The 22808-nt window shown below is 36.3% G+C and overlaps 1 protein-coding gene across 7 annotated transcripts in view; it reads right to left on the reverse strand.

The window, feature by feature from the left end:
• The window catches only part of CCSER2 (coiled-coil serine rich protein 2), a 185489-nt gene that overhangs the window by 89790 nt on the left and 72891 nt on the right, over nucleotides 1-22808 (reverse strand). For all 7 annotated transcript variants that reach the window (XM_026504584.4, XM_057308887.1, XM_057308886.1 and 4 more), the window contains 2 exons: nucleotides 12389-12479; nucleotides 3247-3409 (listed from right to left, as the gene is read on the reverse strand). In XM_026504584.4, coding sequence (XP_026360369.1) covers nucleotides 3247-3409; nucleotides 12389-12479 — 254 coding nt within the window. The remainder of the gene's footprint in view (nucleotides 1-3246; nucleotides 3410-12388; nucleotides 12480-22808) is intronic.

Genomic DNA, 22808 nt, shown 5'->3' on the forward strand with positions numbered 1-22808 from the left:
GGAAAATAAGAATCCCTCATATAAAAATACTACTGGAGAATTAGTACATTTAGGAAACAGATTTCAGTTGTAATCAGGAGAATGTAGGCAAAGAGTAAGAAAAAAAAAAAAGGTAAAAAAAAGTGAGTTTGTTAGGATGTGAGAGAATTCCATATAGCATAATGGAAAGTATAGGGAAAGAAGGAGGTTGCGGGAGAAAGAGGAGTGAAAGGTTAGGCCAGATGAAAAGAGAGCATAGTATAATGATAAAAATAAAAGGAAACTGTTCAGTGGTTCTGAATTACCAGTCCCCTAAATTATGGATGAGACAGATTCCTATAATTAAAAAAAAAAAAAGACAATGATGGGAATTAAAGAACAGAAAGGAAAGGGAACTTAACGCTCAAGAAGTCATAGAACAGGAAGAGATACTTTTACACATGCAATGTCAAAAAGGCGTTGGGATTAGTGCATCCAAACTTTTTAAAATCAAGGCATGGAGAGAAAAGAATAGTTTTAAGGTGTACTGGAGAGTAAGGCTTGTCCTGAATGGGGTTTCGCTCTGTACCACCCAACCTCATAACTAGCTCCAGGGGATCTAGATATACCAAACCCAGATGGCCACCTCAAAGGCTGAAGGGATCAATAAAATGGTTAACCTATAACTATTCATGACAAACCAGTGTGCCCACTCGTTGGGAAGTTCTGCACTGAGTCAAATTAGCAACACCCAAGAAAAGGTGCCTATCTCTTTCCTCCCAGAGAATCACCAGGGTGGATGATCCACAAATCACTAGTCCCTCAAAACACACCGTGTAAAAGTGATCTGCGGTCACGTGTTTTGTGAAATGGCTACATATCCTATCTTTTACCACATTTTGTAAAATCATAGTACTATATTTATGTATTAAAGGCAATGCAAAGTCCACTTTTAAAAAAACTCATTTAACATTAATTTGTTTATCCCTGTACTTATTTGATCAGATAATCGCTCCTCTACACCTATGAACATCCAGGAATATGGTTTTTGGAAAATGTTCTTGAACTTTCTGAAAGATGACTAATCAGTCTCAGCTTGATCATTCTCAGGGACAGAGATTACTACCTCTATCCAGGTAATTCATTCCATCTGGAACAGTCTGATTTATAATCTCATTTTAAGCTGAAATTTGCCACTCTTTATCTTAAAATAGGAAGTTTTGCTGTTAGAGATCACATCTATTCATTCCTCCAAATGACCTAGCAATCCAACTATAAACTTAGTTCTCTAAAAATGCCACAGTACTGATACATGGTTTTGCACATGTTATTTTTTCCCATCTGAATACTCATCCTTCTCCTATAGAAACCACTCCTCTGCAGTCTCTAGTCACACTTACCAGTTCAATAGCAACTTCCTTTACACACCACTACCTTAGACAAAAACCAGATGCTGCATACTTCTGGAGTCCTATATAAATCACTTTAATTGAGGCACCCATCATCACTGTACTGCAATATACCTGCCTCTCCCACAGACTCAACATCCAAGAAGTATTTACTACTCAACTTTGTATGGGATGGAAGAGGCACATGAATCTTCTACATAACCAATAACTGTAATGACTCCAACTGAGCTCATGCATTACATAATTGTTTTTAGCATCCTCAGAACAATGCTCTAAGAAGCCATTACCAATCCACAGCTATCACCTCTCACACTATCTCCAAATACATCCCAGATTGAGAATTTAGCACAGGGTTCAACATATAGGTTCTCAATGAGTATTTGTTAAATGGATGAATAAATCTTACCAGAAGTATAAGCAATGGTTCACATTTTAGTTAGCCTTCTAAATTTTCATAAGTTGGCCTTAAATTTACCTTCTTATAAACCAAATATCAATGAGGAGGGAAGCATAATCTTTATTATTTGCAATTACGACTATCTTTACATCATATTCTTGCCTGACAATAACAACTCTCTGATGTCCATTGTTTATCAAAAGCCCAGCTATAAAAAACAACAGCCAAAATAATGCCTGGAAAAATATATACGCCATGTATTCTTCTAGATCTTCTACATTTTATCCTTTTATCAAATTATACCAACAGAAGGATTCTTAGTTAAACCTCATTATTTTGTGACCCACTGCAGAACTGCCTTTTCTCACTAGTCTAGAGTTCTTTGTAGCTTGCACTGAAGAACACGGGTAAAAAATGGACTTAAGGAATTTATCATTTCTATTTTAGGAAGCTGAAACCTGTTCCACTATACTACAAAGTATTCCCCTTCTAAGAATTCATGTAAAGCAGCTTCTTTCAAGTTTCTGTCTCATGAAAGCAAGTCAATTCAGGAGAAACACATTCTTTATCTCGTGTTATAGGATAAATCTTGTAATGGATCAAGGTCTGTTCTTTGTTTTTGCTGCAAGGATTCTTAGAACCAAATTTTTTTCTTACTTCAAGAACTATATGGGGTCATTTTCCTTCCATTGTTTCCTTATCCAATTTTATTATCTGTATGGTAACTGTGCCCCAAAATGACCTCAAATCCCTAGTGAAATGAGATGAGGAAGTAAAAAGGAAAAATATTAATAATAACTACCACCGCTGGGTGCCTACTCTAAGCCATATACTTGCTCAAGCACTTTTGTCTCTCGTCCTTGAACACTGAAAGAAAGCTATTATTAACTAACTGTTTTACAGATGATAAACTGAAGTAGGGAGGGTTTTAAAAAATTATTTAAGCTCACAAAGCTAATTTGTGTCAGGCCAGAGATTGATCCCAGGTTTGATCAACTACAGAGCCATATTACACATAAGATCTTACGAAATTAAAAACTATGCTATGCTTCAAAAAGGAAAAGAATTCTGGTATTGTACAGTATCTTCTGTTTCTAATAGTACTTCAGAAACTTTTACTTTATCTATAAGCAAAGAAGATAAGTCACTTGGCACTAATGTCATACATTATTTTTAAAATAATTAACTTTAACAAATACCACATATAATCATTCCCAAATGAAAACTAGAAAATCATAACAAAACATGAAGTCCAAATAGCAGACATAAATAAAATACTTTTATTTATGATAAAGCTAATGAAAAAGGATTTGGGCCGAAAGGAAAGAATTAGACAAATTATTCCAATTAGTACCACATATAATTTGCAATATTTTTTGGTGCCTCTAAAAACCAAATTAAAAAATAGTTTTGAGGGGGCAGGAGAATATTAGGATTCAAAATTAATCAAAAGATAGGAAATGTAATCTAAATTAGACTCACCTGCTCAAGTCACTTTTTCCATGGTGATGATAGTGGTCAGGATGGCTGAGGTGGTAATGCTCCTGTCCACTCCACCTCTGGGGTGGCCTTTTCCAAAATCCTTCCTGAGACTGCCGAACATTTCTGTCTGACCGGTCAAAGCGGTTCATATTGTCACACTCCACTAGACAGATTCAAAAGCAAAACACTATTAACATGTACACACTCTATAAAAGTTAACTCTTAAGCTTGATAATTAAATGCTGCTGAGAATATAAAAATGATATGCTAAAAATACCAGCCATTTATATTAGCTAATCACAAAATCAAAATTTCCAGAAGAAAAGTAACCAGTTCTTTTGGTGAAAACTGAACTTTATAGTATTCAAATTGAAGTAAATTATAAAACTTTCATATCACAGGCACTTAAGTAACAACAGTCCCAGTGTTTTAAAACAAGCAAATTATCCTTGTTGTCAACATTATACATTTTAAACACCAGTAATCAGTTTTTAGTGGTTTTCATCATTATCACTAGCTGGTTCTGACTTCAGAATGAAAATGATTTAAAAAAGTAGAAGATTTTAAGTCTAGTAGAGAACTCGTTCCCAAAAATAAATGCCACAATTAGCTTTCACCGATTTCAAGAAGCACAAAATAAGTTTTCATCACAAAAAAATCATATTTTTTAAATTAAGCTCACAGTTTAGAAAGTAAGAAGCTTCACTCTGTCTACGGTAGAGCTTGTTCAAAAAGTCTAAAATGCCACTGAAAACAAAGCCAGTACTTTGCAGCAACAAACGGTACACTCCCTGAAATCCAAATGCCACAAAAACACAAGAAGAATCTCCTTGAAACACCCCAAGCTTCTCCTTCACTTACCCAAACACTTTTTCCTCACATATCTGAGCACTCACTAAGAGAGTTACTTTGTACAAGGGAGACATTGTGTCGCCGGCTGCCTACTCAGACATAGTTGCATACAAGGCACTGACAAACAGGCCTTCCTTCCTGCTCAACTCCCAGCCCTCCCTGTGGGAAGCAAGCCCAGTTTACCCTGTGACTCCATCTTCGCTCAGTGGTTACATAGCTACTGAGTTAGGACTGTTACTAAAAATACAACTGAACACTAACTCAAGCCAGGGACAGAAAAGGTTTCTCTAGTCTGAGAATTATTACATGAGAAAGTTCAAATCCGGAATGCTTAGAATTCCTTGATAAAGAAGCTGTAGAAACCAATGTATTCCCTAATTTTCAAAAATTCATTATTTAAACGTTTACTTTCACCTAACCTAAAACTTGAATTTGAAATATGGAAAGTATTTCATTACAGTACACCACATAAAAACAAACTTCCCCACTTCAAAAAAGTAGTTAAAATAAAGTACAGATGTCCAATTCTCATATACACTAAACTCACTGTAACATATTTCTTCTAAATACATAATCGTTTTGTATAGCTTTTTAAAATACTTTGAAATTTTGTTCATAACCTTTAGAGAAATCAATTGTGGGGAAAAAACTATACATTTTAAAGTTTAAAAAAATTTAAAGGAAGATTTTTTAAAAGAAGCCTTACATTTGAAATTATTTCAATTTCTTGTCTTTTTATTGAGATAAATTATAATATATTCTTAATCTATTTTTTTTAAGTTCAATTACAGAAAACCTGACTGTTAGATAAATAAAGGCATGGTGACCATTATAATGAAAAAAATAAAGAGTAGAAGATGAGATCAGAATAGAAAAATAAATTTAAAATATCCTAAAAAGGCTTAAAACTGATTTTAATTCACATTTGTATTACACTCAGAGACTCAGTTAAGCTCATGAAGTATTTCAACATGGCATTAAAATGTCACTTTAGTTCAAGCAATTCTATATAGCTAGAGATAATCTGTATCTACTTTTATCTGAATTCATTAATTCAGGCAAGTAAAATTCCACTCACTCCCCAAACAAGAAATTCTGTCATATGTAATTAGGATATCATTGACACAGGGCATATGGAGTAACAATAAGCAAATGAACCAGGCAAACAGGCCAGGAGATGGGGTTAAATACTACGGGAAATTAAAGTGCATAAAATTGATGTGCCACTTTTGTTTTTGCTAAAGAGGCTGTTGATAACTACAGAGAGGCTACAGATTAAAGCACCTTTATTGAAACAAGAACTCAACCACAGGCACAATGGCAAATAAACAGTGGAAACAAACATTTGCCATTACCACAAAAGACTATTGATAGACACTGAGATAGAGGGGCCTAAATTCTCAGATAAATGACTGCTCCAAGACTCTTTAAGGATTCTTCTTACATAGTTGACCTTTGAACAATGTGGGTGTTAGAGGTAGGGACCCCCTGCATAGTCAAAAATCCCTGTATAACTTTTGACTCCCCAAAAACTTAACTACTAACAGCCTACTGTTGACTGGAAGCCTTACCAATAACATAGTCATTTAACACATATTTTGTACATTATATGTACTATACACTGTATTCTTACAACAAAGTAAGCTAGATAAAATAAAATGTAAATAAGAAAATAAGAAAAAACGCATTTACAGTACTGCACTGTATCAAAAAAAATGTTAAGAAAATCATAAGGAAAATAAACACATTTACAACACTCTCCTTTATTTGTTGAAAAACCCCACATATAAATGAACCCACATATTTCAAACCTGTGTTGCTCAAGGGTTAACTATACTCCTATCTGAGGCACCCACCAAACATATATTTATATAATTTAAAATGTTACTAAGAAGATAATGTGAAATAACATTAGTGGTGGTTTCTTAGATAAGATTGGGGGTTCTCTGACAGAATGAAAGAAATAATAGAGAAAAGAAAATGGAAAGCAAACAAAATTACAAGATGGAGATAAATCAAAACCGTTTCCATAGCCAATGATGGAATGAACAAAGAAGACTAAGAAAGGAAATAAATCCCTCTGAACATGAAATAACATAGGGCATGATGAGGCAAACCAAAACATATCCTGGTTTGAAAAATTTTAACCCAGTGTGTTGATCACAGCTCTCTACACACCATTTCACCCTAACTATGCATTTAGGACTAGAAAATAAAGAAAGGCCCTGTGAAAGAGGTTGCCAGGTCCAAAAGTAAAAGGCAGCAGGTTTTAGTTCTTTTACTGTAAGCAGGAGACACAGATAATATCAGGACCTTGATTCTCTGGAAAGGGAAAAAGGATCTAATACAGATAGCTAACTGAAAGGTATGGGACATGGGATGCCTAGACCTACCACTCATCACACTCATTTCTTCTGATTTGATAAAGGAACAAAATATAATACCAAAAGTAACCTAGATTATTTCTCTGATTATTTAAAGTCATAGGAAGGTAATGGATGACACAGGTAGTATTTCCACCTGTTAATAACAATTGGCTACGGAGATGACAGGAAGAAATTAAACATTACAAAGCCTAGAAAGAATGAGCTTTGCAGGAGGTTTTACAATCTGATCAGAAAAGCTTTGAACTAATATTTGGTTTGAAAGTAGAAAAGTTCATCTAAAAAAATATATCATGAACATTGTTATTGCTAAGCACAATTAGCACTGAAAAAGAAAGATAAATTTCCAGAAGAAAATACAGTAACTGGAAACTGATCAAGGACAATACTATAGAACTCATATGACTATACCTCAATAAAAAGCAAAAATGTGGCCTTAGGAAATATAACACAAAGTACAATTTAATAGGAACCATAACTTGGTGGTATGGGATTCAGGAAGTAATTAGAAAGATATCTTTCTTTCTTTCTTTTTTTTTTTAAGATTTTATTTATTTGTTTGAGAGAGAGAGAGAGACAGCAAGTGAGTAAGAGGTGGGGGGAGGGGCAGAGGGAGAGGGAGGAGCAGACTCCCTGCTGAGCAGGGAGCCTGATGTGGGGCTTGATCCAAGGACCCAGGGATCATGACCTGAGCTGAACTTAACCAACTGCCCACCCAGGCGCCCCAGAAGACATCTTTTTCAACAGAGAAACGTTTAAAAACAGAAGGAGTAGATGAAATAGCACATGTAACAAGGTATACACTATGGAAACATCATAAACCTCAGGATTAAACTATAAATATGCCAAATGCCAGGCTTTTTTTTTTTTTTTTTAAGATTTTATTTATTTATTTGACAGAGAGAGAGAGATAGCCGGTGAGAGAGGGAACACAAGCAGGGGGAATGGAAGAGGAAGAAGCAGGCTCCCAGCGGAGGAGCCTGATGTGGGGCTCGATCCCAGAACACTGGGATCACGCCCTGAGCTGAAGGCAGACACTTAATGACTGAGCCACCCAGGCACCCCCAAATGCCAGGCTTTAATCTGTAGGCAATGAATGACCATTAGATGTTCCAGAGCAAGAGAATAAAGCAATACAACTGTGTTTTTTATACAATCTGAACAGTTCATTTGAGAGACACTTTAGAACAAAAAAGGAGCAAATATCAAATACTCAGTAGTCGGCCAAAAGTAATTCAGACCCAAAACTGTTTCCTTAAGAGAGTCCTTGACAAAGGTAAAAGGAAAAAAATGTAAAAGAATTAAAACAATTTTGTCTTTCAGATCCTTCCTAATCACAACTAAAAACTGAAGTACTTTCTCTCTTTATTCTTCTTCCCTCATTCTACACTCCTCGATTTTGCTCTGCCCCATCTGTCCCTTGACATGTTTCCCTACTCTGAAGCTGGCCAGAAACCTCAAAGGCTCACTTGATCTCTTAAAGTTAAACCTCCTTCTGAAGCGGGAATACCCTGTAAGACTGATTTTTAAGACCTGGTCTCATTCTAAAAGCTGAGAGTCATGGCTGCATGTTTTCTAAGATCTAAATAAGACTGGGAGAAATCTGCAGAGGAATTTAGAATAGATATAGGAATTGGTAATCCAGAATCTCGAGATCTATTATCCATTAGTTCATATATTAGAGGGAACCCCAGGTGCAAAAAATAAAATGGAAAAGGCACAGTGTGAAGAATCTGAAGGTCATGTAACTTAAGAACCCATGACTGGTTGTGTAGAAGAGGAAAGAGTTTTTTTCTTGACCCTTGTAGGGTCAGAAAATTAAACTGACAAGACAGATTAACAGACGGAAAGCATACAAATTTATTTAATATGATATGTGACATGGGAACCTTCACAAGGAAATAAAGACCCAAAGAAACAGTTAGACCTGTGTATTTTTATGCTAGTTTTGATAAAAAGTGGTCACTTGTGGAGGAATATGACAGGTTAAGGAGTATGAGGTAACTGTAGTAAACTGAGGGAAACTTAGCAAGCCCTATTTTTTTAGGATTCTTCTTGGGAGTCTCTTTGTCTTGGAAATAAGAATGTGCCTTTCCTCTAGGTATAGGGAGGGTACCTCTCACATGAGGGTTTTACGACCTGTTTCAGGGAAGGAGGGTGAGGTCAGGAGGAGGTCAAAGTGACTTTCCTGCTTCTGCCACTTTCTCAAACTCCTTGAGCTTAAACTATTCAATATGCCAAGGTGCCCTATTTTGGGGTAGTACATACTGAAGTCCATCAACTGCACAGGAAACTAGAAGAGGTTAGAAAAGGACTTTCAGAGGCTGTCAACAAAGTCTTCTCTATGAATGCAGATCGAGCTCTGATTCAGTTCCGTAAGGAAAGAAAGGATAAATCCACTGCAGACTTCAAGAGTAGACTCACACCTTTACATAGCATTCAGAGGCAGATTCTGAAAGAGATGTGATCAATCTCTCTTCTCACGTTCTGTAAAAGATTTTCAAGTAGAAATAGGATAAACATAGCCTCATTGTCAGACTTCTAATACTTGGAAAGAGCCTTAGAAAAAAGCAGAATACAACTCAGAATAAAATGACGTCCTTCACATGTCACAACTAGATGCCTCCACCACAGCCAGGTAAACACTAGAGGAAGAGGTCTCTTAGTGCACTTACAACAGCAGGGCACTGGAAAAACAAGAGTCCTGCATTGCCTAAGACATAAAAGAAAAAATAAAGTAGGTGATTAATCAAAGTGTTCTGAAGGGGAGATCAAGTACTCAATTTCCAGTTTTATCCTTGCACTCAAAAGATAATTTTCTCTAAATATTAAAAGAAAATCTTGCAAATGTTTTATTGCTACAGGCACTACGATATCAACCCTAAACCCTACTATTGTTATATAATCTCCCCCTCAGTGTCACCAAACAACTCAGTTATGAATATTTCCAAAAACTCTCAATTCCCAAATCCTACACCATAACAACCCAAGAAACACCTGACCAACAAACATTCGTTCCTCCTTTGTGTTATCACATATGCTACCTAATAGGTCATGATTTACTACACAAATGTAATTGCCAGATGAACATCTTCGTGGCCACCTCCTTGAAATCCCAGAAGATCCCTTATTCATAACGAAGTCATAACAAGCTTGTGTCCAAAGTCAAACCCAAACTTAAGATCTCAACAAGGTCTCAGACTTCTTATTGGTAAAAAATCCACTGATATTGGCAGAATTAGCAATGCTGAACACACCAAGCTTCAGAGTGACCCATTCAAAACTCTACCCAAATTCGCATTAATAGCCACCAAAACCAGAAGCTAAAGAGAATGAAAATCAATAGTCAAAAGTATATTAGAAGACTCCTTTAAACTTAGTACCAGTCCTTGTAACATTCCTATCCTCCCAATCAAAAAAAACTCAATGGGGGGTATAGTTATCCAGGACCTCAGAGCTATAAAGAGAACAGTCATTCCTTACTCCCCAGTAGTACCAAACCTGAATACTATTTTATGTTTGGTGCCTCGGAAAGCTACATATTTTAGACTTATGTTCTGCTTTCTTCAGTGTTCAGTTAGCTGAAAACAGTCAATACCTGTTTGCCTTCTCCGAGGAAAATCTACAATATATGTGAGATGTTATACCTCAGGGGTCCCTCCTACTTTTCACAAGTCCCCAGCCAAGATCTCAAAGACTTTAAATTTCCTATGATTCCAATTTTATGTAACATGAGGTTAACTTTTTGTTGTCCTGTAAAGATGAGGCAGGCTCTAATACCGATTCCTTTAGCTCAGAAAGGGTATAAAGTTTCCAAAGAGAAGTTAAAATCTGTCAAAGTAAAATGCATTATCTAGGATGTGATTTATTCCAAGGAAGTATTTCCCTCACTCCTTACTACCAGCCCTTAAAACTTCACATGAAATCTCTTAGATCAACATCTCATTTCCCCCCATAACTGGCCATGGTTATGTTTTCCCTCTGTGTTCTACAATATTTTTCCACTTGTTCTTCCAGGCCACTAATTTGGATTTCAACAGACGCTATGCTTTCTGTCATCTACTGAACTGTTCTGTTAGGAAATCCAGAAAGCACTGTGCTGCAACTGTATTTCATTAAGTGCTTTCACTATTATACCTTGGGCCACTCTAATCCTGGGAGTTCTGTTGTTTTTCCCTATTCTTCCTGAATGTTGGCTGTGCTTTTTCTTTCTCAGTTGACTGGAACTCAGCTCTGGTTGCCAGAGTATCCCAGGTGACAGAAGAACCATGAGAAAGTGCTACAGTCTCTACCCCTGTGGTAAAGTAGATATTGTTCTCAGCTCTTCACTCTCTCCTTTAGTAGACTTATATATTTAGTGTCCTTTGCCACAGCGTTTCTCACTGCAAACAGAATACACTTTCCAGTCCCACTGGTATTAGGCTTGGCCATATAACTTGCTTTGGCCATCAGAATGTGGGCAGAAGTAACAGTGTGTTGGTTCTAAGTCAAGACCCTAAGAGATATTATATGCATGTTTCTGTTCAGCCTGTTGTCCTTCTGCCATCTGCCATGACAGCAACCTGCTCCAGGTAATCCTGGTCTCAAAATGAAGAAACAAGGAGCAGACCTGAACTTGATCCCACAGCCTGAGCTGTTCCAGCTAATCTATAAATCCATGAATAAGGAAAATATATATTTATTTTGAAAGCCACTGAGATTCTGAGATTGTTACACAGCATCCTGGCAGCACGGAGGGGAAAAAAAGTGACAAAGGTGAGCTCCTAGTACCCTCAATAGCACTAGAACAAATACCTGCCCTCTCCGAAATATCCCTGAATTTTTCTAAAATCATGTATAAAAAGGACTTCACCACCTTGCCGCTGAGAGGCCCGAGAGACCAGGCAAATGTTCACTGACAGGGAATCCACAGATCTTCTGGAGCCATTCCTCTTCCCAGAGGATTCTCATTTCAACCCTTGCCCCAGGGGCTTTTTTAGGCTGGTCTCTGATTCTAGATCAGTCCTTAAGATAGAAAATCCTACAAATATTAAGTCAGTGGGGGCAAGAGTACCTAGGTCCCTCTTGCATACGGATTGTCTAAATCTCTACTCCAGCAGTTACTGGGATCCAAAGAGGAAGAGAGATTGGATGTGGGAGTAAAAAAAAAAGTGGAACGATTCATTCAGGAGGTCACCATTTTCCTAGAATTAATCTTTTTAAAATTTTCAGAATTGATGTTTTAAAAATAATATTCATCCTTAGTAAAACTTATTTATCATAAGTAAAACTTAATGAGTTTTACTGATGTTTCACAAGCCAAATGATATCTGTTTCCCCAAATTATTTCTTCCTAGAATCAAAATGAAACAAAGGGAAGAAAAGCTGGATATATACACAAGGACAAAAAGGACAAATCCTATCTATTAGGATTTTTTGTAATAGAGATATACAATTTTATTGGATCACACAGAATTATATCTAAGGCCTACAAAATCAAGGTTTTAAACATTTAAATAAGTTTGCAAATGAATCTGTTTAATATCACTTAAGAATGATTCTCAGTCTGACAAGACTTCCTCCATTGAGACTAGGAAGTTTGTAAATAACAAGTATTAAATTGGTCCTAGACAAGCAGCTCAATGATATATGCCTCTGGAGTCTCAAAGTTGTCCTCGCTTACCATTTTATTTTTTTATTTATTTTTTAAAAAAAAGATTTTATTTATTTATTTGACAGAGATAGGGACAGCCAGCGAGAGAGGGAACACAAGCAGGGGGAGTGGGAGAGGAAGAAGCAGGCTCATAGCAGAGGAGCCTGATGTGGGGCTCGATCCCACGTGGGGCTCGATCCCATAACGCTGGGATCATGCCCTGAGCCAAAGGCAGACGCTTAACCGCTGCGCCACCCAGGCGCCCCTCGCTTACCATTTTCAAGAGGAGCATCCTCAGGCAAATCCACATCAAGCATAAGGTCATCGTCCTCAAGGTCACATGATTCAAGATTATTCAGAATATCCTGTGAACAAAAGCAGTAAAAAATGCTATAACCTACCTCAAAAAATGTATGTAATCATTAGTTTTAAAAACATCACTCTATGATAGTCTGAATTTACTCAATGTTTATGTTATAAAAATAAATTTTTAGATAAAATTTTTTAATAAAAAAGATTCAGTTTACTTGTTAAACTATCTGTAACATTCTTCTCCTACTCTTCCTCCCACCAAGAAATTTTTAATTCATTTTTAAAAACTTACACAATGCTCACTCTCTGTAAGATATTGTTCTAAGTACTTTACAAATATTAATTCGTTTATTTAATCTTCAAAATAATCCTATGATTTAATGGTTAGTACAATTACTAGAAATTAATGTACAGAGAGCCAAAATAGGATGTAAACACAAAAGGTCTACCTCCTGAGTCCGTGCTTTTACCAATTTCCTTGATAACATGAATAATCAAAGCTGGTAAAGAATCTCCCAAAACTTACTCATATTTGGTGTGAGATGTTGTGTTTATTATTGGACCACTCATGTAAAATAACAAAAGCATTTAACTACATAATTATTCCATTTCCTTTCTTGTGCCAAACCCACCTACTCTTACCTTCAGCACCACTACTATCCTGGCTTGGTTTGCCTTAATTTGTTTTTTCTATAAAAGACAAACAGTACTGGACTAGTCAAACTGGTATAAGCAGCCACTCCTGGGTTCTATTTGCAACTCTGCCAGCTCTCACCTATCCTGAGAAAAGTAATGTTTTGCTTTCAAAGACTCGTATTCTGAAGACTAACTAGCAAAATAAAAACTAGTTTAAAGTCAGGAACTCAGTTTGACCTGTAGCCCACTAAAGGATCCTTCCAATCCAAGAACTGATTCAATACTGCAAGACCTTTCATTAGTATATATAAATAAAAAGATTTAAAAATCCACAAATTTTTAAACAATTTAGAGATTATGGACTTGAAAAACTCTTATAGATGGGGGATGTCTACTTTATTACAGATGATATGAATAAAATTAGAATTTGTTTCCTATGTTGGGTATTCCACCCAAAGCTTTCCAATTTTGTGTTGTTGGCCTTCCTTCCACAATGCACTGAGGACTAAAAGCAAATGGAATAATTGTTTCTGAAAAAGCAGAAACAAACAAACAAAAACACCTCTGGATAATTATTTAACCTTGACACAAAAAGGGATTATTTCACAGAACCGCTTTCCATCATGAAATATCTGCTGTCCTTAACAGATAAGTCTTCCTAAAAGCAAAAAAAAAAAAAAAAAAAAAAAAGATGGACATGGAAAAAAACTGGCAAAGGCCGTAATAGACAATTCACAAAATAAAAAATAAACAGCCAATAAATATGTAGGAAAAAATGCTAACACCAATATTGATTTACCACAATTGAAAATAATCTAGTATTCATTAATATTCCAGATAGGATTAGATCCATAAACTTTCTGAAAGCCAATTTGTCAAAATTTAACTAAAACCTTTTTTAAAAAGACAAGTTTTTCCTTTGTCTTTTTAGCCCTCAGAAACAGACAAATGCAAAAAAATCTATGTGTTAAGTATGGTTACTGCAGCATTATTTAGAATGGCAAAAAAGTAGAAATGCCCAAAAACAGAAAAATGGCTAAACACAAAGTATGACACAGTCATACAAGAGAATATTATGTTTTCTTAAAAAATAATAATGAAAATATATTTACAGACATGGAAAGATGTCAACTGGGGAAAAAACAGACTGGGTTGTTTCTAATCTTTTGCTCTTACAGATGTTTTGATGAGTCCCTATAAGTCAAAAGGAAATTAAAATAAATGAGTCTAACTGTGTATTAAGTTGATGGCATTATACTCAGAGAGAAACTATATGAGGAAAAAATTTCAAACTATTTTCAGTAGTTACATTATGGACAGTAGTACTGGTGTCATTATCCTGGTTGGGCATACATGGGTATAAATAAAAACAGTTATATTGGTGTTTGTTGAAAAATGGATTCTCATATTTAAAAAAAGAAAATAAGGATGTAAAAAACAATGAAATTAAAACCCTATGTTCCTGAATATAAGTACAAAGTATTGGTGTTAACACAAAATGTTTTTAATCTTAAATGAAAAAATACATTTTTCCACTGAAAAGGCCTAGATATTAATTTTAAAAAACTAGGTCTATAAAACAGAATGTACAGAATTATCCATTTTATGAAAAAAAAAAAAACAATAACACTGTATAACATGCAAAGAAAAAAGCTGAAAGGAAGCCAAAACATAGGTTATGGAGTTTTTCTTTTTCTTTGTTTTCTTTTGTTTTTGTTAGAGTACTTGCATTTTCACATTTTCTGCATTAAGCATTGACTTATGTACTTTTACTAAAAAAAAAAAAACATATCTCCTACAAAAACATTTAGCTGTCTGTGTATATATAAGTATGTGTGAAACAAATTAATGTTGGGTGCCCCAAGCCAGCTCTGATAAATAAGGATGCAGCAAAGAATCAAAGGCAATAGAGAACCTCATTTTCTAAATCTAGAACAGGCCTTGGTTTGCTGAGACACACCAATCAGGAAAAGCCGCACTGCCACCACTGCCAAAAAGATGTTCAACTTTTAATGACTAACTAAACCCTACATTTGTTTTGTGTCATTTTCTGTAGGTTTCATTTTATAATGAAAGGTTTAAAAAATTAATCTTAAAGAATGAGAATGAGCCTGTTCTAACGAATGTCAAAGTAACAGAATAATTATGATATCCCTCTTAGAAGGTACTAAAAAAGCCCAGTGGAAAAGGAAGGGGAACACAGTTATCAGTAGTTACAGGAAGGAAGGGAGGGAGGGGAAAACATCCATATTTATGCCTCAAACTTAACACTCACCAATAAATCATTGCATATGTTTCATAAATTTATCTAGTCACATGGGAAGATGGTCTGTAGCATGGGGGTAGGGGAAACAAGACTGCATATGTAAAATATGACTTCATCTTTAATGCTGAAAAATACATCAGGATGGTGATAAGCCAAAGGATTATTACAATTTTCCAATATGTGAGGTAAAACGTACTTATGCTCTTTATATTCTTTTTTATTTTTCTGTAGTAAGCTTTTATAATATGCAAAACTTCATGCTGGAAAAAGTCTACCCTTCTTGGCATCAGCAGAGAAGTTCAAACCACAGAATCCTAGCCTGAGTGTGGGAACCCATCAACCTGACACATCCCTTAACCACACTAAAAATCAGAGCTATCTGCCCCTCTTAACTTCACTCAAACTATCCTGAGCCACTTTGGGTACCTGCCCTGCTCTCCCCAGAAAGCATCATTATGTGAGTAATAAATCATTTCATACCCTCTTAGTATACAGTCTTGACATCTAAACAAATTTGGGGAGAGGGAAGTTGACCCTGTCCCTCCACATGGCAACTGAAAGACACACTCTCTTTTTTTTTTTTTTTTTTAAGATTTTATTTATTTATTTGACAGAGAGAGACAGCCAGAGAGAGGGAACACAAGCAGGGGGAGGGGGAGAGGAAGAAGCAGGCTCCCAGTGGAGGAACTTGATGCTGGGCTCGATATCATAACGCCGGGATCACGCCCTGAGCCGAAGGCAGATGCTTAACGACTGAGCCACCCAGGCGCCCCAGAAAGACACACTCTCAATAACTCTGCACATATAGTAACCAATATATGGAAGGCACAAGATATACCCACGTCTTTGTCAAGAGTTTAGCTAAACTACTCTATATCACTGCTTTGGCATCCATTTTGTGTGGACAAGGCACCTGCAGGGGACTTGAACTGAAACTAGCCCCTCCCATGAGTTCATGCCCTACATAATAGTCCCAGCATCACAAGCAAATGTAAATTCCTGATATGACTTCCCAACAGTCCTGGTGAGCAATAATCACCCTGCCTCCCAGGAAGGCGGCCTTCCCCTTGTGCGCCCCTTAAATAATCCCACGTGGGGCTTATCAAAACTCTGCTCTTTTCAGTTTGAACTGACCAATTTAGGAATCCCAAAGCACTCTAATCATCGACCCTAGTGAAGTCACATACCCCAGGTCCTGTGACTCTCCCTACCTGCACTTCTATGGCCCCTCCAGGCATGCCAAATACTTCCTTTAGAAGCTGTTAGTAATAAACTTCTCTATTTCAATTTCCCTTGTGGTCTTTTACTGAACTTGGGTTCACCATCCAAAACTCCAGGGCTCTACTTACAAATGTTAATTTAACAAAGTTGCAACAGTCCTCCGAGGCTACCTGTCTTCCCTCAAACAGACAGTTCCTTTACAGTATGGTAATGGCTCAACTACCATGAAAGCACAATGGATGGATATCTAAGTCTTGGAATGTCAACGAAAACCTAAAACAAAGTCAAGTCAGAGAAAATCTAAAGGACAAGCAAATATGGGGGCCTCTAGAACATGGAAGAGGGGAATACCTTCTGCATAAACAGTATGCTAAGGACAAGGAATCAAAAAGCATAATCTATTCTAAGTGTTAGCAAATTTATTTTTAAATGACAAAAAGTAAATACTTAGATTTTGCAGGCCCACAGACAAAATCAGTATATTATATAGGTACATATATAACCATTTGAAATGTAACCACCTAAAATGTAAAAAACATTTTTCAGCCTGTGAAAAACCAGGTGGTTGTCCACATGTAGCTTATATGACACAGTCTGCTGACCTGCTCAATGCAAATAATTCCAAGTAGTTCATTAATACTTGTTAAGGACTGAGTGTCTGTATTTTCCCAAAGTTCTTATATTGAAGCCCTAGCCCACAATATGAGGGTATGCGGAGCTGGGTTCTTCAGGAGGTAATTATAGTTTTAAACAGCGTCATGAGGGTGGGAATCCCCTAATGGGATTAGTGTCTTTATAAGAAGGGAAAGAAACCAGAGCATACACTCCCTCCCTCTCCCAACCACGTGAGTATATAGTTAGAAGGTGGCTGTCTGCAAGCCAGGAAGAGGGTCTTCACCAGGAAATGAATTTGCCAACACCTTGATCTTGGACTTCTAGCCTCCAAAACTGTGAAATAAATGTCTGTTGTTTAAGCCACTCAGTCTACAGTATTTTCTTATTGTAGCCCTTGGTGACTAATACACCACTCAAACAGAGTATAACAGGAAAAAACAGAGAAGTAGATCTACATAATGAACAACTATTTAGGCCATATTAAGTAGTTTGGACTTTATGTCAATGAAAGGGGTATGACTGATGAGTTTTCACAAGTGGTAAATTGAGATTCACATTAAAGAAACATTATCCTGGCTGCTGTGTACAAAATGAATTTAAGTAGGGAAGAAAAAGCAGTTTTGCGGATACTGCAGAATCCATGTGACATATGATGGTGGCCTGACATTCATCAGTGTCAGTGAGAATGAAGAATAAGCAGTTATGAAACATACTGAGGAGTTAGGATCTATAGAACCAAAACTCGCTGAGAAGTAAGGAAGGAGCCATGAATAACTCCTTGGTTCCTGGCTTAAGAAACAAATAATTCCTACTCATTGAAATAAAGTATAAAAAAAGGAAAATCAAATCTGGTAGGAGATAAAAGATTTAATATCTAATTTTAGAACCTGGTAATTTTGACATGCTTGCTGCATCTTGAGAAGACATGTTCAGCAGATGACAATATATGAGTGTAGAGTTGGGCAAAGAGATTTGATATGTGGGAGTCAGCACCACAGATGACAGATAAAAGATGCTGAATAAGGAGTTTCACAAAAGAGACAGTGCAGAGTTGAAGACTGGATTCTAACATCTGTTTTAGACAATTTTCCCCTATTCATCTTTATAGGAGGTCTATGTTTCTCAGAGTTATATCAGAGATATTACTGAGACTTTTCAGTAAGGAACCAGGCAAAGAGAGAAAGAAAAAAAAATTGATCTACTGTAATTTTTCTTCACCAGCTTAGAAATCTGTCATCTGTACAGGTTAGGAGCTGTATTATTATAGAAAGAAAGAAAAACATGTAGCATGGAGACTGGTTAACATGGGAAAGAGTTTCTGTTCCCATGTTTGTTACGCCAGGCTCCTCTAACTGGCAAGCCTGTACTTACTGAGAGCCAATATTCACATATATCTGTTTTAGTTGGGAGACCATCTAATAAGACCATTAGCTGGGAGTACGACAAAGAAAACCTAAGTCTGTATATTCTGGCTCCCAGAGGCTTCCCACAAGACTCACTGGAATTAAAACTCTGAATACATATTAGCAGAATCATCACAGGATTTCCTTGACTTCTGAGAATACCTTTCCATTCAAATAGAGCAAGCTATGAGATGGTGGGCCACTTCTTCCTTCCATGAATCCCTCCTTAACTAATAAACTGGAGAAAGCCTCCAAGTTTTTGAGAAATGAATAGCACTATCACTATCTGCTATAATTATCATGCAGTAAAATTAATTTTTTCTTATGGTACATAGTTTATGAAATTTAAAATACATATTAATTTGTGTAAACACCAATACAATTAGGACACAAATAGTATCTTCAACTGAAAAATCTCCCTTGTACTACCCAGTTATATTTACACCTGCCACCCACCCATATCCCCAACAAACAATCCTCTGTTCTCCATCACTACAGTTTTGTTTTTCAAGACTGTCATATAAATGGAATCATACAGTTTGTAACCCTTTCAGACTGGCTTCTTACACTCAACAGACTCCCTTTAAGATTCACCTAAATCAGGGCACCTCGGTGGCTCAGTTGGTTAAGCGTCTGCCTTTGGCTCAAGTCATGATCCCAGGGTCCTGAGTTCAAGTTCTGCGTCAGGCTCCTTGCTCAGTGGGTAGCCTGCTTCTCCCTCTGCCTCCTGCTCCCCCTGGTTGTGGTCTCCCTCTCTCTCTCTGTCTCTCACAAATAAATAAATAAAATCTTTTAAAAAAATTCACCTAAGTCACTGAATATATCAATAATTCATTACTTTTTATTGCTGAGTGGTATTCCACTGCATAGATGTACCAGTTTGTGTATCCATGTACTCACTGAAGGACATTTTGGTTTTTCCAGTTTTTAGCTATTATAAATAAAAGTATTACAAACATTCATGTACAGGTTTTTGTGTGAATACAAACTTTCATCTCCAGGAGTGGTGGGGATTGCTGGGTGACATAGTAAGTGTATGTTTAACGTCTTAAGAAACTTCTAAACCATTTCTCAGAGTTGCTGTAAGCTTCTGCATTCTACTTATCAGTAAGACTGGCCTTTCCCATACTTGACTGCAAATCTGAAGACAGCATCTCTTGTTTCCAGTTTAAGACCTTAGTCCCTGCTTCCAAAGAGCTCAGTGGAGACCTTATTCCAAAAAATTATTTCTCTGTTCTAACCTGTGTGGGGTTACCTGAATGACTGACACAAAGTGCATGTCTTTGTTTTGCCTAACTTGGAATTCACAAAGGGTGGAAAAGTAATGGGCATTGCTCAAACCCACTGTGAGGCAAACAATCCCCAATCACCCTGGAGCAAAATATTATAGTTGACACACATAACTGAATACTGAGAGACTAAGAAAAAGGCTAGGGAGAGTGTTCCCTTGGGAAATTAGATAATTCAAAGGTGCCATGTATAGTGGGGAATTTATTTATTTATTTATTTGAGAAAGAGGAAGTGCACCTGTGCACATGGTGGGGGAGAGGCAGAGGGAGAGAGAGAATCTTAAGCAGGCTCCACACCCAGCATGGAAGCCAACACAGGGCTCAATCTCACAACCCTGAGATCATGACTTGAGCTGAAATCAAGAGTCAGATACTCAACTGACCGGGCAACCCAGATATCCCTATAGCTGGGAATTTAGGAAGCCACAGAAAAATCCAGGGCAGGATACATTCTCAGTAAAGACCAAAGAGGACCCAAAGCTTTCAACTCTAACTGATCTCTAGGCTCAGAAAAAGTAGTAAGTGAAGGTTAAGGCAGAGTTGTAAATCATCAGGCTAAGCACTGAAGGAGTACCCGAACAAAGAGCCAAAATGCAAAGATGAAGGATTTTTTTTACCACAATTAAAAATTAAGAAAGAACAACTAACTGTTAACTCTTAAGAATTAAGAGAGTATACAGTTGTAAACTTACATTTTTGCATACCTACTTGATGCCAGGTATTGTGATAAGCATTTCAAATAAATTACCTTGATTTGGTCCTCATGAAAAAAAAAAAATCACAAAAATTTCAATAGCAGATTTGAACAGGGAGAAGAAAGAATCAACAAATCTGAAGATTTGTCCATTGCAATTATTCAGGCTACACAGAAGAAAGAAAAACAATGAATAAAAATAAAAAGCCCAATCAAAACCACGATGAGATACTGCTTCGCACCAGTCAGAATGGCTAAAATTAATAAGTCAGGAAACAATAGATTTTGGTGAAGATGCAGAGAAAGGGGAACCTTCTTAAACTGTTGGTGGAAATGCGAACTGGTGCAGCCACTCTGGAAAACAGTATAGATGTTCCTCAAAAAGTTAAAAACAGAACTACCTTATGACCCAGAAATTGCACTACAAGGTATTTATCCAAAGGATACAAACATAGTGATTCAAAGGGGCACATATACCCCAATGTTTATAGCAACAATGTCCACAATAGCCAAAATATGGAAAGAGCGCAGATGTCCATCGACAGATGAATGGATAAAGAAGATGTGGTGTGTATACACATACACACACACACACAGAAATATTACTCAACCATCAAAAAGAATGAAATCTTGCCATTTGCAACAATGGGGATGGAACTAGAGATTATTACGCTAAGCAAAATAAGTCAGAAAAAAACAAATACTGTATGATTTTATTTTTTATATGTGAAACTTAGGAAACAAAACAGATGAACACAGGGGAAGGGAAGGAAAAATAAAGTAAGATGAAAACAGAGAGGGAGGCAAACCATAAGGGCCTCTTAACTATAGGAAACAAACTGAGGGTTGCTGGAGGGGGAGGTAGATAGGAGAATGGAGTACTGGGTGATGGGAATTAAGGACGGCACTTGATGTAATGAGCACTGGGTGTCATATGCAACTGATGAATCACTAAATTCAACCCCTGAATCTAATAATACCCCATATGTTGATTAAATTGAATTTAAATAATATTTTTTTAAAAGCCTGAAAGGTTTCTGAATACACAGTCAAGGCATTCCAACATATGTATGCTAAGAACTTCAGAAGGAGAATGAAAAACAGGCAGAAAGAATATTTGAAAAAATAATGGCCAAAAACTTCTCAAATTTGAAAAAAGACAGGGATTTACATATTGAAGAAACAAACTGAATTACAAAAAGGATAAATGCAGACAGCACACCAAGACATATTATATTTGAATTCTCAAAAGCCAAAGATAAAGTGAAAAGATGTAAAGCTCCAAGAGAAAAACAATGCACTATATGCAAGGGATCCATAGTAAGATTAAGAGCCAAGTTCTCATCACAAAGCATGGAGGCCAGAAGCCTATGGGATGGCATGTTTAAAGTGCTGAAAGAACACTCAACCAAGAATTCTCTATCCAGAAAAACTATTCTTCAAAAATGAAGGAGAAATTAAGAGATTACAAAATAAAACCAAAACCCAAAAAACCTGAGTTTGTAACTAGTAGGCCTGCCTTACAAAAATGCTAAGGGGAGTCATTCAGGCACAAATACATAAAACAAGAATTTTATGTTAATGTGTACACAATGTATTAAGGTATAATTTGTGAAAATAACATAAAAAGAAGGGGAACAAAATTTGTATAGGAACAGAGTTTTTGTATACTACTGAAGCTAAGTTTGTATCAATTAAAAATAGGTTGTCGTAAACAGGATTTTCATTGTAATTTCTAGGTAACCAAAAAAATATTTTAGATATACACATTTGAAAAATTAGAAGAGAATCAAAATGGTATATTGTAAAAAATCAATTAAACCCAACGAAGCAGCAATTGAGGAAATGAGAAACAAAAGTATAAGACATGCAGGAAAAAAAATAGCAAAATGAAATAACAAAATCATTCTATATCTGTGACTACTGTAAATGTAAATGGATTAAATACCCCATATGGCAGAGACTGTCAGTGTGGTTTAAAAAAAAATCCAACTGTACAGTCACCTTAGACTCACACTGTATCCAAAGACACATATAGGTTAAAAATAAAAGGATGAAAAATATATTCCATGCAAACAGGAACCAGAAGACAGCTGGGTGGCCACACAGCAGACAAAACACTTTAAGTCAAAACTACTACAAGAAATAAAAAACAATATTATATATTGATACTATCTGAATTAATCGAGAAGATTTAACAATTACAGACATGTATGTACCAATCAATAGAGCAAAATATATGAAGCAAAGATTGACAA

The sequence above is a fragment of the Ursus arctos genome, unplaced genomic scaffold, assembly GCF_023065955.2.
Source record: "Ursus arctos isolate Adak ecotype North America unplaced genomic scaffold, UrsArc2.0 scaffold_7, whole genome shotgun sequence".
NCBI classification, from domain to species: domain Eukaryota; kingdom Metazoa; phylum Chordata; class Mammalia; order Carnivora; family Ursidae; genus Ursus; species Ursus arctos.